This window comes from Urocitellus parryii, chromosome 3, assembly GCF_045843805.1.
Source record: "Urocitellus parryii isolate mUroPar1 chromosome 3, mUroPar1.hap1, whole genome shotgun sequence".
NCBI lineage: Eukaryota > Metazoa > Chordata > Mammalia > Rodentia > Sciuridae > Urocitellus > Urocitellus parryii.
Window position 1 is genome coordinate 32227489 of NC_135533.1, and position 16150 is coordinate 32243638.

At 39.1% G+C, this 16150-nt stretch overlaps 1 protein-coding gene and 1 non-coding gene across 5 annotated transcripts in view; both read right to left on the reverse strand.

Annotated features, from left to right (window-relative positions):
* Slc25a13 (solute carrier family 25 member 13) overlaps positions 1-16150 on the reverse strand; it is a 179969-nt gene that overhangs the window by 141084 nt on the left and 22735 nt on the right. For 3 of the 4 annotated variants that reach the window (XM_026391539.2, XM_026391537.2, XM_077795955.1), the window contains exons 2-3: positions 14389-14442; positions 3511-3653 (exon numbers count right to left, since the gene is read on the reverse strand). In XM_026391539.2, the coding sequence (XP_026247324.1) occupies positions 3511-3653; positions 14389-14442 (197 nt within the window). Of the gene's footprint in view, positions 1-3510; positions 3654-14388; positions 14443-16150 lie in introns of those variants that run through there. The other variant, XM_026391540.2, reaches the window with a different exon arrangement.
* Positions 5425-5553, reverse strand: LOC113184748 (small nucleolar RNA SNORA30/SNORA37 family). The gene has a single exon (XR_003301042.1). It is a non-coding gene; the product is annotated as a small nucleolar RNA SNORA30/SNORA37 family (small nucleolar RNA).

Genomic DNA, 16150 nt, shown 5'->3' on the forward strand with positions numbered 1-16150 from the left:
ATCAGAGTCTGTGGGCCCTGAAAAGCCCTGAAGACACACCTCCTCCTCCCTCAGATGCTGAGACAAGCCCTTCTCACTCAGGAGGCCCACCAAGCAAAAGACCCTCACCCCGGGTATTCTCACCTCCCTCAAGGAACTTTATAAACTGATTAAGTCAATCATTAAGTCAATTAGAACAGTGGAACACAGAGAAATCTAAAACACAACGATGAATATTAACAAGGATTACGCTGTCACACAGGCAAAACAGACCAATGCCCTGGTTCAATGGCTCTCCATTGCTCTCTAAGGTAAAGACTCCAGCTATCTTACCCCACAGTATTTATCCAAAAGAACCACAATTAGAACTCTGATACATGTATACCAATGTTTATAGAATGTGATTCACAATAGTTACGGAATCAGACTAGATGTCCATCAGTAGATGAATGGATAATAAAATGTGTATATATACACAATATTGTTTTACTTGGTCATAAAGAATAAAATTGTCATTTGCTGATAAATGGATGGAACATCATACTAAGTAAAATAAGCAGACTCGGAAAGACAAGGGTCAAATGTTTTCTCTTATATATGGAAGCTAGAGGAGAGGGAGGTGAGGGAGAGAAATAGAAATAAAATTTTTTTAAAAGTTGGGGGTGGGGGCTGGCTCATAAAAGCAGGAAGGGGATCTAGAGGAAGGGAAAAGGGGAGTGCAAGGGAAGTACTTGAGAACAAAATCTATCCAAATTATTCGATGTCCATGTATTAATATGCCACAATGAATCCCACCTGTACTAATTAAAATAATAATTGATAACAACAGTAGAAGATCAGCAGACACACTGTCAGAATAAGGATGCAGGAGGGTAAAGGAAGGTTCTAGGAAAGAAGATGGATCAAATTATGTTATGTCATGTACAAAATATAGTATATAACTATAATGTATCAATTAAGGAAAAAAAAGATAAACACCCCTATCCTTAACATGAAGTATAAATCCCTACATGACCCACCTCGCCTACCTCCAGGCCCATGTAATCCCAAGTTCCCGGCATGCTAGCCTCTGCATTTCAGAATGCATGGCCTTTGCAGCCACTGTTCCTCTGCCTTCAATATTTTGTCTTCATTGCCCCCACCCCTCACTTCTGTGTCATTCACAAGAAGTCTTCGCTGACTTCTTAGTCCCAATGAAGCCCCTATTTTCTGTCTCTCATACCATGTCTCTCTTCGGGTGATCATTCTGCCTCTTCCTCTTCCCTGTGTCTGGGTCACATCTCCCTCTTCCTCTATCTTATGAAGACACTTGTGATAGAATTTAGGACTCACCCCAGAAAAGCCAGGGTAATCTCTTCCTCTCAACAGTCCAATATTATTAACTTACAGTTCTTGGATTAACACCTGTTTCATTAAATTAGAAGCTTCCAGAGGACAAACACTGCATTTTCCCAGTTGCTGTGTTTCCTGAACACACATAATAGTGTCAGGCACAGAGACAAGACTCTCAAGCTGCTGAATGTCTGCTGGATAAGCACCCAGGGAGAAGTGCCCATCAGGGAAGGCAGACCAAGTCACCACTTCATGAACCAGTAAATCAGAACTAAGAGAGCTCCAGCAAACAGGATCCCTTAGCCAATGAGCTGGAAATGAAACCTTAAGTTCATGCAGTGCACAGGCACCTAACTTCCTGCTCAGAGTTCAGGCCAAAACTAGACATAGGTGAAGTTTTCAAGAAGGGGCCAGGCTCTGAGGGAGGCAGTTCACAGCAGGGGTCTCTGCCTGGGAAATGTCTACATCAGCCAAAAACTACCACTGGAAAAAAAGTTTTGTTTTTTGTTTTCTGGATCAAAATGGTCTTTGACCAAAGAAAATTCTTCATAACCATAGGCTTTCTAGTTCCCCCCAAAGGGTGGAGGGAGGATCAGCTACATGAGTGTATTAGTTTTCTACAATTGCTATAACAATAACAAGGAAATAAAACCATCATATTGAAGAGATGTCTGCACTCCTACATTCACTGAAGCATTATTCATATTATCCAAGACATGGAAACAACCCAAATGTCCATCAACAGATGAGTGCTTAAAAGAAAATGTGGTGTCTATACATAATATTATTCAGCCTTAAGAAAGAAAATTCTGTCATTTGTGACAATATGGATGAACCTGGAGGACATTATGTTAAATGAAATAAACCAGGGCACAGAAAGACAAATACCATATGCTCTCACTTGTACGTGGAATCTAAAAAATTTAAAATCATAGAAGCAGAGAGCAGAATGGAGGTTACAAGGGGCTGGCACGGGGGTGTGATACTAAGGCGATGCTGGCCAAAGGACACAAAAGTTTACATAGGAAGAACAAGCTCAAGAAACTCTTTGTGCAACATGGTAACTCTAGTTAATAACAATATATTGTACACTTCAAAAATTACCAAGAGAACTTTTAAATGTTCTCAACACAAAAAAAAAATGAGTTTATTAGTTAATAGATACGTTACTTAGCATGACTTGGCCATTCCACAATGCATACAATTTCAAAACATCCTGGTGTGTACCATAAATATATATAATCTTTATTTGTCAATTAAATTTAAGTAAAGCAAATTACCATTGGCCAGGTATCTTAAAACAGAAGAATTCATTCTAACAGTTCTGGGAATCTGAAGTCCTAAATCAAGGTGTCAGCAACACCAGACTCCTCCCACAGGCTCTAGGGGAAAATCCTTTGGTTCTTCCAGCTACTCATGGTTCCAAGCATTCCTTAGCTCATGGTTCCATCACTCTGGTCCCTGCCTTTGTGTTCACACTCCTCCTCCTCTTCCCTGTGTCTGTGTCAAATCACCCTTCTGCTTCTGTCTTATAAAGACACTTGTGAGGGAATATAGGGCCCACCCAGATAACTCAGGGTAATCTTTTCATCCCAAAATTCTTAATTTTATTACATCTGGAAAGATCTTCTTCCACATAAGGTATTTACAGGATCCAGGGATTAGGCAGAGAAAATTCAAAGGGGGAAAAATCCAAAGTCATTCTGCAAAGTGTCCTACTTAATTCTGTATGGAATAATCTCTCTCCTCCACCTTGCAGAATGCCTTTCCTGGTGGTTTGGAATCATCATATATCTGTCTCCTAGATCCATATCATTTAATCATATATGAATTTTTAAAGGTGATTTGAGTAAGGGAAAGATGATAGAAAAGTTATGATCACAGTGGTATGTTTAAGTTTACTCATAATTCTACACCTGCCTTGAGAAATACCAGTGTACGCACAAATACCTTCATACTACCTCATCAATTACAATTGTTTTGTAAAATTGTACAGAGGCCTTTCAACTAGTCAAAAACCAAATACATGAAATCACTAATTGTGAAATGACCACTAAAGGAAATATTAAGGATAATATTTATAAACGAATGTGTTAATGATAACAGAGAAAATGCTCTTAAGAGGTGGAAAAGTATATATTTAATAACTTTCTGATCATTAAAGTAACAAAAATAAGTTCTGAACAAAAATAAACATACCCATCTTTGGTCTGATCCACCACGCCACTTAAAAGTTCCACAGTCTTTGGATTAGGCTGGCTTTCTCCAAAAATATTCAAATATCGAGTAACAAAGTCATTAGGAGACATAAAAAATTCACCATTTTTTTCAATGCTTGCATACTGTTAAGAAAAGAGGAAAAAAAGAAATGTTATTTTATATACTTGATTCTCTAAAGTATATAATCATGGGATCAACATGTGAAAAGCCTGAGAATATTCTTTTTTTTTTAAAGAGAGAGTGAGAGAGGAGGGAGGAAGGGAGGGAGGGAGGGAGGGAGGGAGAGAGAGAGAGAGAGAGAGAGAGAGAATTTTTAATATTTATTTTTTAGTTCTCGGCGGACACAACATCTTTGTTTGTATGTGGTGCTGAGGATCGAACCCGGGCCGCACACATGCCAGGCGAGCGCGCTACCGCTTGAGCCACATCCCCAGCCCCCAAGCCTGAGAATATTCAAAGGATACTATCAGATATGAAAATACACTCTACAACCGCAGTTATCTCCCGTCACTTCAAAGAAAAAACAAAACACATTAAATTTGTCAAATTTTGTGCTTACACCAGTGGTTCTCAATTTTAGGTAATTTTCCCCTACAAGGGACAATTTTAATTGCATAACTTGGAGGAAAGGGATGCTACTAGCACCTACAGGGTAGAGACCGGGATGGTGATAAATATCCTACAATAACTCACAGGCTGAGACCATGAAAACAGAATTGTCTAGTCCAAAATGTGAACCGTGCTGAGAAACCCTGGTTTACAGAAATTTAGAAAGACAAATTATATTTTGTTTTTTGGCAAAAAACTAAAAAGTGTAATTAATTATAAAACTAATTGAGGGACAGTGGGATGAGATGGTTCAGTGCCCTGGGTTCTCACATAAGAAACATAAACCCAAATTAATGTAAACAGTGAAGCAAAACTTAAGCTTAACCAAAGTGTAATGCCTCTCACAAGGGGTTTTTCCACTTTAACCAATCAAATGTTTTGTCTTGCTTCCTGAACACTTTATAAAAGTTCATGCCCCCTTGATGGAGCCCTGAACTGCCTGGGGTCTGATGTGCTGCCCAATTCATGAAATCTTTAGTGCTCAAGGAATGCCTGAAAGATAGGATTCTCTCTCTACAGAAGTCCCAGAGGTAGCAAATACAAGAAAGGGTGATAAACTCAGCTGAAATGCAAACTCTGAGCCACGGTGCGGGTATCAACTGCTGCCCAAGCTAATGTTCTCTCCACCCTTGAGCCCTACACAGAGATGGTAAGAATCAGCTGGCATGCAATGCTTCTCCTCCAGGTCTTGCTTTAGTAGGACACATTCCAGCTGGAAGGGGGGACCCACTGACTCGGGTTCCACGGGTCCTCAAAGGCTGTGGGAAAATGCTGAGAGCAGTGTGCCAATCAAGATGTCCTCATGGAGCAGAAGACCCCTGAGCCAAGAGATTAACTTTGAGGGAGGAGAGGACAGTACAGCTAGGAGAGCAGAGCTAGCTAGGTGATGGGAACCACAGTGACCAGGTGCACTGTGAGTGAGGTGCGAGGACAGCATCTCCCCTTCCTTTGGAACCCCCGAGTTCAGTCTGATCAAAACTGTTTTTACAAATCATTTGTTTTTCTACATTTTTAATCCACTGTAGACTAAACCTTTGCTTAGATATTTGGGAATAAGCTTTAGAACCTCTTGAGCTAGGGTTGTGTCTCTTACTACCTGAATGGTCTCATCGAACATCTAAGTTTTCTGGGCCTCTGACTCTTTATCTGAAAAGTAGGCATAACAATATTACTGGTCTCATTAGGCAGATGCTTTAAACAAATAAGATAATCATTTAAAACACTTAGTACTATGTTCTACACATGATAGGCACTTTATAAAAGTTCTAGATTATTGTTTTTTTTCTTTGTCCCACTGAATGATATCTGCCACTGGTACAGTACCAGGGCAAGGATGCAATCAGGGGTTTTCTCTTAGCACCAGCTACCAAATCCTGGCCCCACAGATCAGGGGAGGACCTGTGAATGTGCTAGAATATACTGTTTTCTTTTTTCTTTTTTTTTTTTTTTTTTTTTGAGTGGGAATAGGCACTGAAGATTTGACCCAGGGTCACTTTACTACTGATATACATCTCTAACGCTTTTTTTTTTTTGAGACAGAGTCTCACTAAGATGCTGAGGCTGACCTTACAATCCTTCTGTCTCGGCCTCCCAAACTGCTGGGATTACAGTATGCTTGGATCACTGTTTTCAATTAACATGTTTTTAGCATAGTGCAAGAAAAAAGATGGTCCAGTAATCCTACCATTCTTCAGTTAGAATTTGTTTCAGCTTCTGGGTCATGTAGAAGAAAGAATATATTTTAATTTTTCTGAGGCAAAACAAGCTTGAAATATAAAGGATATGCCAATACTAATTACAGCAATCCTATGATTCAGAGTTGTGACTATGTTTCCTTATGACAGTGATTATTTTAAAACACAATTTAACTTTTCTCCTTCCAGTAGACAGATTATTTCCAGTTTGGGGTATTTTAAATAAACCTAAGGTAGCCATTTTTGTGTGTAACATTTGTCCAAATTCCTGGCAATTTTCAAAAGCTAGACTCCCAGAAAAGAAATTGTTAAGTCAAAGGAGAGGAACTTTAAGGCTCTTGGTACTTATTATCACGCTGCTCTTCAGAAAAGATTGTACCAATTTACACTCCTACCAGCAGTGTGTGAACATGCCCTTTCCCTGCTTTGTCTATCATATTTGTTGCAAATATTTTTCCAGTTTGATATATTTATAATTGAGCCTGTAGATTTATTTTCCTTTACAATTTCTTCCATTACTTTTCTAAGCTTAAAACCTAGTCTTTCTTCATCACCAGACTAAATATTCACACACAGGTCCTCTTAGTTTTTTTTAAAGTAGGGTTTCCTTTAGGTTTTAGTATACCAGTGCTTTATTTGTGTGTGTGGTTTGAAGGTAAGAATCCTCCAAATTTGTTTTTCCCACTTAATCCTGGTTGTTTCAGAACCATACATGAAATCATTGTTCCTTCCCTACTCTTTAGGACACCTGCTTTGCACATACTAAATTACCATATGGTCACTAGGGAAAGCCCTGACAAGCAGGCTGGATTTCCAGCAACAGGTCTAATGAGCTGGCCATGGCTTCCCAGGGAAAACATTGTTCTGAGACTGCCTGGAACTTCACAGGAGAATGTCAGCACAGCATGCATTGAGAGTTCTTGTCATTGCTGCAATGGGAAATGTTTCAGGATCATCCTCTCAATGAATCTGGCTACTCTTGCAAGATTATGTACATCTTACTTGCTACAACTAGAGGGAAAGCTCTGTCAGAACAGGAATTGTTTTCCTGTCTTTTTCACTGGTATGTCCTCAAATTCCCAGACTAGTGCCTGGCTGCCAGGCAGATGATGAAACATGGTCAACAGGTATTTATCAAATGAGTGAAAGCTTAAAAAAAATGTTGTTTTACTTTGCTCCTAGAAGTTTCATAGCTTGACAAACATTCTTTGATTTTCCCCAAATGACCTTTAAAATCAATGTCAAGTTGCTCCTCCTTTAGAAAAAATTCCATAGAAAATGCACAATAAAACTACCATAAAATGCCACTACTCAACCACAAAATAATGAGAATAACAAACATTGGCAAAAAATGTGGAGCAAATACTCTCACATAAAGGTGTTATAATAAGCTGAAAAAACATTTTAGAAAACTCGTAGGCAGTATCTTCTATAACTGAACATAATAACCACAGACCCCGCAATTTCAATCATAAGTAAATCTCCAACAGAAATTTGCATGTATGTATATAACACCAAAAAATATGTCAAAGAGTCCATAGCAACATTATTTGTAATAACAAAAAGTACCAAAAATAATGTGTTAACTAGGAACAGGATACATAAACAGATTATGGTATAGTAACACAACTGAATACAACACAAGCAATGAGAATACACTAACTCCAAATAGACACAACACAGATAAAACTTAAAATAAAGGTGAGAAACTAGACAAGGCTGGGAGTGTAGCTCAGTGGTAAAGCATTTGCCTAACATGAATGAGGCCCTGGGTTTGATACCCAGCAACACACACGCACACCTACACACAAAGAAGACAAAAGAATATACACTGTATGGTTACATTTTTTATAGTGACAAAACTAATATACAGTGAGAGAAGTCAGACAAAAATTACCTTGGGAGAGGTGAGTACTGAGTGCAGGGGTATCAGAAAGTTTTGGGGGGTTTTGGGGGTTTTTTTTTTTGGTGTATGGGAGGGTGCTGGTCATGCATGTTTGCTCACTTTATGAACACCCATGGGCTGTACACTTATGATCCCTGCACTTGATTTATACCTTAATAGTTTATAGTAATAAATCATTAAGATATTTTATCAGCCTCATTTGTTTAGAGATGATAAAGAAGGCATCTCTGAAATATAAGAACATGTTCATCTGGGCAGAGAGAACACAGCTTTCTTCAGTTTGCCAAAATCAGCTCATTGCCAAGTGGTCTGCTTTGTGATTCAAATAGATAAGTCAAAGTTTGTTTCTCAGACTGATGTTTGAGGCAGACCAAAGTAAGAGTAGGTACTAGACTACTACCAAAGGCAGCTCGGCTGTCCCTGCAGCAATGAACAGAAGGTGCCTGTCAAGAGAATGCACTAATTCTTACAGCTACTCCATCTTTAGAATATCATTTAATCTTTCTTTGGAATAGATTTTAAGTGGCCTGAAGTCTCTCTTTATTACAATTTAGGAGAGTTTTAATATGATTAAGCATATGCTCACAAAATGGGAAGGTTTTTACGATTCCTTGCACAATCATAAGTGTCACCAACAAGAAACACCACCACACCCAATGAAGACAGCAGCAAAGAGAATCAGAACAGGACACTGTCATTACAGTGTATGCCCTGAGGACAGGGGTCCTATCCAGCCTGCTCACAGCCTCTTAATAAAGGTGTGTGAACCATAATGAGCCAGGTCAGAAACACAGTCATTCAGTGACCTGTCCCTGCCATGAGCCGTTCATATCCTGGGGCTGAAAGGCAAATTCTCCTTGACTCTTTTCCAACCATTGAAAGTCCCTCTAACACACCAGGTCACTTCATCTGACCATCCTTCACCTAAGCTCCCTGTTATAAGGATGGAATGAAATACAATTAAGAATATGAATATGGATCATTTCTTGCCTTTTGGACATGCTCAGGTGAAGAACATGAATACGGTCTGGGCATTTTATGTTATTAGGGAATTACTATTCACTTTATTAGGCACACAATGGTATTGTGATCATGTAAGAAGCCATGTTTATGATTTGAAGCTTTATGTTACAGTATTTAAGATGAATTATGGTGATATATAACTTACATTAAAATAAATTAGTAATATGTATGTATGTATTTAAACTGACAAATATTAATTTATATTAAGTGGCTATTATGTAGGTGCTTGCCATTCTATTTTCTATATGTTTGAATACTGTCACAATAAAAAAATCAAAGATGTAATTAAGAATCACAAATGTTCTAGGAGCTGGGATTATGGCTCAGCGGTAGAGCACTTGCCTAGCACGTGTGAGGCCCTAGGTTCAATCCTCAGCACCACATAAAAATAAATAAAACAAAGATATTGTGTCCAACTACAACTAAAAAATAAACATTAAAAAAAAGAATCACAAATGTTCTAGTGAATATATTACTATTTGTTAAAAAATGCAAATTTTAAGTAAGATACAATTTTTCAACTAACTGTTCGGCAGAAAGGTTTTTTTGTTGTTGCTGTTGTACTTAATAATAATCTGAATGGATAACATTATGTGGGAACTGTACACTTCCACACTCCCACCCAAAATATGTAGTCTGCTAAGAGCAATCAAATGCCTTAATCTATTGTAAACCCACTGTTTAACCCAACAATGCCACTTCTAGGAATTCCTACTAAGAAAATAATGCAAGCTATATACAAATATGTAAGCTGTTATGACAGATAAGTAAAGCTGGCAACTGAACATCCAATCATAAAGGATGGTTAGGTAAATTGTGGTAAGATAAATTATGGTACAGCAGCCATACATAGGAACATCACAGGGCATTAAAGTATTGTAGAAACGCATCCAGTTATAAGAAAAGGTGTTCATAATATATTAGTTGAGGGAAAATACTGGATACAAAAAAATAGTTTTTTCCTCTTGTTAAAGAAAAAAAAGTATAAATATACAGAGACGTATGCAGTAAGAGAGAACACTATCTCTATACTGACATCAAGTTACTTTATTTACTTTTAGCTCTTCATCAATGAAAGAAACTGATTTGTTGTTAAGAAAGTTTTTCAAATAAGGAATTAACTGTTTTTCCTATGAAAATGTTTAAAGTGTACATCATTCTTTTATTGAGAGATTAATTCTAAAACTCCAAGTACAATTCACCATTACTGACTATCACATCCCACTTCTGCCCAGCCCCTTCCCCCAGTTTTCCCATTTTTCACTTCTGACGTGTAGTCACTCTAGACTCCAGGCTTCTGAGCAGCCCATGATCACCTCCCTTCCTCCCCCTTGAACCACTGCTTCCCTCCTCTGTTTCTCTGTTCATACTGGCACCTCTTGGCACCCAGGGCATACACATTCCCGCCCTGCTCTCTCTCTCATTTATAATAAAACAAGTCACTTTCTGAAATATCCCTTTAAAAGTGTCTCTGACTTGCCCAATCCCTACTCCTCCTGGTGTTATGACCTTAATAACTCTGACAGCCTCCAACACCATCACTCCCAAGGCCACACACCTCATAGCCTTGCTGCACCAGTTCAATCTCAAACCCATCTTGTCCCTGGATTACTCAGAAAACCTTCAATGGCTTCCTATTGTTCAGAGGCATGCCAAATTCCCAATTACCTTTCCAAGTTTGTTACCCACACCCTGTAATACTTAGCAGATTCCCTGGCAGAGAGTTGTATTTAAATAAACATTTTACAAATGAACAAGAATCCTTCAACCTGGCCCGGTCTCTGGGCTTTCCTTCCATGTGGTCCTCCTCTTCTCTCTCCCACCATCCCAGGGGCTCCTCGCATTCTCCCCGCCAGCCTTCCCTGACCACTACCCACAATGGCAACTGCTCCCTCTTTCCGTTTCCTGTGGTATTTGCTGTAACCACACAGGCAGAACCTTCAAGTATGATGATTTAGATTCTTTTTACCTGCCACTGCTAGCCTACAAATCTGGTCTCCTGTATAAAATCCAAACTCCTTTGAGACACAATTATTGCTTACATTTCTTTTGCTCAGCCCACTCACAGCAGAATTTCATGATGTTTTATTTAAACTGCAAACAATCAATACATATCTGTTTAAATTAATGTGAAGTAACACCAAAAGCATTAAGTGAACCAAAAAAAAAAAAAAAAGGATTGTCAACACAGAGGTTAAAAGCAGAATTGTCTACCTAGACTCAAACTTCTGCATCCACATAAAATGTAATATATTATCTTCTCACAAAAGTCTGACAATACCCTCAGATGCTTCTGGCATGTTTTGCACTAAGTCTCTCCTTCCCTACCAATCTAGAATCACGAGAGCCTGCGCTCCAGGCCACCCAAGCTATTGGCTATTCCCTCCACACAACTGGCACACTTACAGCTCTCTGCTTTGAACATGCTGTTTTCTTTGTTTGGAATAGTCTTTCTTTACCCCAAACCCTCCTCTACTTCTCTATCTGAAAAATACCTATTAGTCTTCAAGCATCGCTCAAACATCCTGCCTGAAATTTTGATGACCCTCTATAGGAAGAGGTAATAAATCTCACTGATCTTCCTTTAATGCTATGTAACATTTTTCAACCATATTGCGAATTTTCGTTTTCTTGCACATACATACACACAGTGAGATATTTAAGGGCAGGAGTCACGATTTATGCATCTGTAATACTCAACACCTAACACTCACCTAACATCTAGTAGGCAACGTTACGGAACAAAGGAAGAGAGGGAGAGAGGGAGGGAAGTTGATTTTTAACTCTTTTCTAAGACATAAACTATAAAACCTGAGTCCTCCAGGGCCCTTTCCTCATCTGGTTCAGTTCCACAGGTTCTCTCTCATCTCTGCAGCTGCCAACTCCTCTACCACCTTCTACTCCCTGTACATCTGGTATGAAGGAGACAATGAAGCTCCTTTCCACCTCCCCCAAGCTACAGAAGAATCCTCTCTCCACCTAGTTTAGCAGGGAGACAATTGGGATATTTCACACAGAATTTTTATCAGGAAGAAAATCAAGTCAGAAAAAAATTCACAGACAGAAAATCAGCAAAGTCGACAGGTTTACAGAATGCTTACTGCTGATCCGTACTTAACGAAAAAGCCCGGCCTGGCAGCCCCCATGGCGCCTCATTCCCCTTTCTCCTGTTCACCACAATGCTGTCTGCGGTGGATGGTAAACAAGAGATCCTCAGCTTGCTGAGCCAAGGTGGATTTGTGTTGGTCCCACACTATCCAGGCCTGGTGAGGTCACCAGAACCTTTGCCAGATCTGCAATCCCTTCCACAAACTGCTGATGCTGTTTTCTTCAGGTACCACCCGCCTCCCCCTCTATTCCATCTCCTCAGACTCAAAGGGATAAAAACTCTCCTTCAAAAGCCACAAAGTCCTGGCCACCCAAGTTTCCTATCTGGTCTCAAAGATTCCACCCCCAGCCTTCAGGTCTATGGCTACAGAAACCTCACAGGTGACTCTTCAGAATTCCTGCTATCCCTCAGACTTGTCCCCAGCCTAGACCTGCCCAATATTGAGTGGATATAGCAGCTGGCAAAGATGCTATTCCAAACTGAGATCTTAACATAGCCTCACCAGCTGCCACATGGCCTCAAATGGCCACTGCCTTTAAATGGACTCTTTCCAATGGATCATGTCAACAGACTAGTGAGCATCAGAGCCCTAAGTTGTTCTCAGTTTCTGTCAGAAGGAGGCTCTTAACTCCTGTTAGAAAACTGAAGTAGTATGCCCTGAGTTGAAAGAATTATTATAACTTCAAGGGCTCAAGTGAGTTTAGCCATTTCTCTAGGTTCCTTAGCAGCACACTTAGATGTTCTTCTGCTCCTGTCTCTCAAAATTAAATCATTAAGGAGTTTTACAATAGCAATAGACCTTCATACACCTGATCCCAATCATGTGAGCCCAGTATGCACACAGCAACAGAAATTAGTTCAGGAAAGATAAGAACGCTTTTCTGTTGTCTGGGCTTTCATCTTCTAGAATCTCTATATTGTATTGTGCTTTATGGGAAAAAAAAAAAAAAAAAGCAAAGATTCTTATAGAGAATCCTGTTCTTTTCTATATAATCCAAACCTCCTTGCAAATATACCTTTTCTTCCTCTCCCAAAACTGCTCCTATGTTTAACCACTTTTCCATTGGAACCTATCATTCCTGTATTTGAATTACTTAATTTCACACTTTGACTGCATCAATGTCTAAGGCATAGCAGGTGTTGGGCATGGTGACGTAAAGGTACCCCACTGAATCTTCACAAGTTTTTGTAACAAATTTTAACTATGAAAATGTTCCAACATATGCAAAGTACAGAGAACAGTATAAGCCCAATATCCCACTTTACAATGTCAAAAATTATCATACTGCCTACTCTTTCTTCCCACTCCGCCAAAATTGGATTATTTAAAAACAAATCTCAGACATCATGATCTCATCTGTAAATGCTTTGGTATCTATCTCTAATAGACTCTCTGCATGTCTCAGAATCAGAATGTCATTATTCAGCTTAAAAAATCAATTAATTACAATTTAGCTAATCAATTAATAATCAATTAATTATTATTCAGCTTAAAAATCAATTAATTAGCATCAGATGTCCCCAAGTATTTGAATCCCTGTGTCTCCATCTTTTTGATCTTACTGTTCTATTTTGGTTCTGCAGTGCTGAGGATCCAACCCAGGGCCTTCGACATGTCAGACAAGGGCTCTATCACTAAGCTATATCTCCAGCTGTCACTTTTATTTTTTATGATAATGCATTTTGATGAGAAAAGTGAGGCTCACAGAATTAGTAACCTTCTAGCTCACATGGGTACACATCAAGGTACCAGTTTGATACCTTGACTCCCCATTCCAGTCAGCACTGCCTACCTTCTCTCAATATTTAGAAAAGTCCACCTATTTTGCTTTTATTATCTTTACAAAAGTGGCCTTTCCTTTTTTGAGTTTTAATTTCAGTTCAATAACATAATATGCTTTAGGTTAGAGACCTGAAGGAGACTTTTATTATATTACTCATTCACTGCCCAACACCACCAAGTAGGCAGAAGCCTAAGAAACCAAGAAAATGAGCTTGTGTGGTATCTGGTGTACTCCAGTATCATACCCCGGAGGCCTTCTCACAGGGCTCCACAGCTATAATAAAATGACAGGATTATGATGAGGAGAACAACAAAAATGAGCTGTTTCTACCAAGCAGAGACCAGATAGTCCCCTCTGGAAGAGTACAGGATTAATAGGGATGTTTACAAAGACCTTTAAACTTCTTATCAGTAAAAGCATTTTCCTCATCCTACTCAGGTCAAGCCTGAAGAAGTAAATGAGTTGCAAGACTACTCAGCCAACTTCTTTTGAGCACTTGACACCATATAAAAGAAAATATCACCATTTGCCATCACAAACAATTGGCCACACATTTCCTATACATTGTTAAAAACAGAATTGTAAAGCAACTCTTTCACAAATCCTGCGTAAAGATGCTTTGGAGGATGTTTTAAAAATTTAACAATGAAATAAACAGTTGTTTGAAAATAACTTTCGAAGTTATAGAACACAAACCAAATAAGAAACAAAATAGATTTCTTTTATACTGACCTTCAAAAATATTGTTCTAAGCTCAGCTGGATCTGCTCTCTTGGTTAAAGCCACCTATAAATAAACATAAAAATGTTTATATTATTAGAACAAAGCTGAGAAATCAAGCTAGCAGACTAAGGGAAAATAAACTTAAGGTTAGAAATAAGTGGATTTCACTTTTGTACTTAAAACATCAAATTGCCCCAGTGCATAAATGAGTCCCCAGATTTTAAATTAGACCCTGTATTTGGCTTCTAGAATGATAATATTCTGTGCAAAAAACCAGTTAAAGCTCATAATATCTAGTGTTTAATGTGTATTGTTTTTTTTTAAAAGAAGAACAAAAATAAACAAACAAAAAAGTTGAAACAGATTTGTAAACACCTGGCATTCTTAAACTACACTCTAGGGGTATCTCATGCCCTTTCACAAGGGAATATTAAAGTACAACCTGTTTGCTAACTATGCAAGGGAACATATTTCTTAAAGAAGCCAGTGAACTAGGCAAATCATATTAAAGAACCTAAGGGAATTACTTCCCATGCTTCCACCATGAGCAGGCGTGTATACCTAACTACCTGGCAATGTCAAGGAACTTGTCCCTTCCCCAACTTCTAATTTAATAAATCAGAAGTCTCCAAAGGTATGACTATTATTGTCCACATTCAGAAATACAAGAGGCTGTGGTTACCTTCCATGAGTAAAATTTGACAGATTAGCTCAGAATAGGTGTTGTGCTTAATTCTCCAGGCCACAAAGTCCAAAAACATCACTGGGGAAAAGCAAGACAAACTTGAACATGACTGCCTTGGGCCAACACAAAAGAGCCCTTATGTGGAACCAAACAGTGGGCTTATTCAGCGTCCCATCACCCAATCCTGCTGGCAAAAACCATCATGAGACTGAATTCTCACCAGGCACAGCGTCGCCCCAAGACACAGCCAAGGAGGGGCTCCTGGAACCACCCCAACATTGGAGCCATGTCACTATCCACGGGGAGATTTATGCAAATTGTTCTAAATCCCTTCTGTGTGTTTGCAAAGACTCTTCTGAGATCTTGGGACAATGAATTCTCTGTCTCTAAGTATGGAACTACTGAGCTCCTTGGCCCTCCACTGTCAGGAATAATTTTATTAACTAATCACTGAAATGGGAGAGGTAGTCTTTCTGAAACCAGTTGGTTAGTCACCATGATTCCCAAAGCAAGACTGATAACTCTTTTAATTTTAGCTCAGTACCTATAGCCACCAATACTATTTTTACTCACAAGAATTTCTTGGTGGTCTCTGCTCTTCAATAGAGGAAAAAATAGACTGCTAACCAACTTAACCCAAGATTAACGATACTGCTGACCTAAAAGTTCCCGAAGAGGAATCCTCCTGTGGGGTCTCTACTCTGAAAACGGTGGGACAGGACAAGAACTCCTGGAGGTCATAAAAGCACTCCAACCTCCACCGTCAGAGCAGGAAAATGACCTCCTCCACACCAGGAGTCCCACAGCTCTGGATGGTTCAGAAGTAACATTTTGAAAAGGGCGCTTTCAGTATCTTAAGTTCTTAATTGGTTTTCCTTTTAAAAGCCAAAGGAATTTTCCACAAAAGGAACTATTCCGGTTCTATCTGAATACCACATCTTAGTTCGCTTAGCTCACTATGCTATGCACTTTGTAAGGCCTCCTGGGCAACGCTATCTCAGAGTGAACTTCCCTTTCCTTAAATCGCAACAGCACAATCTGTTTACCAATCCCAAGAACCACATCTCTGTGACAGAAAGCATGGGT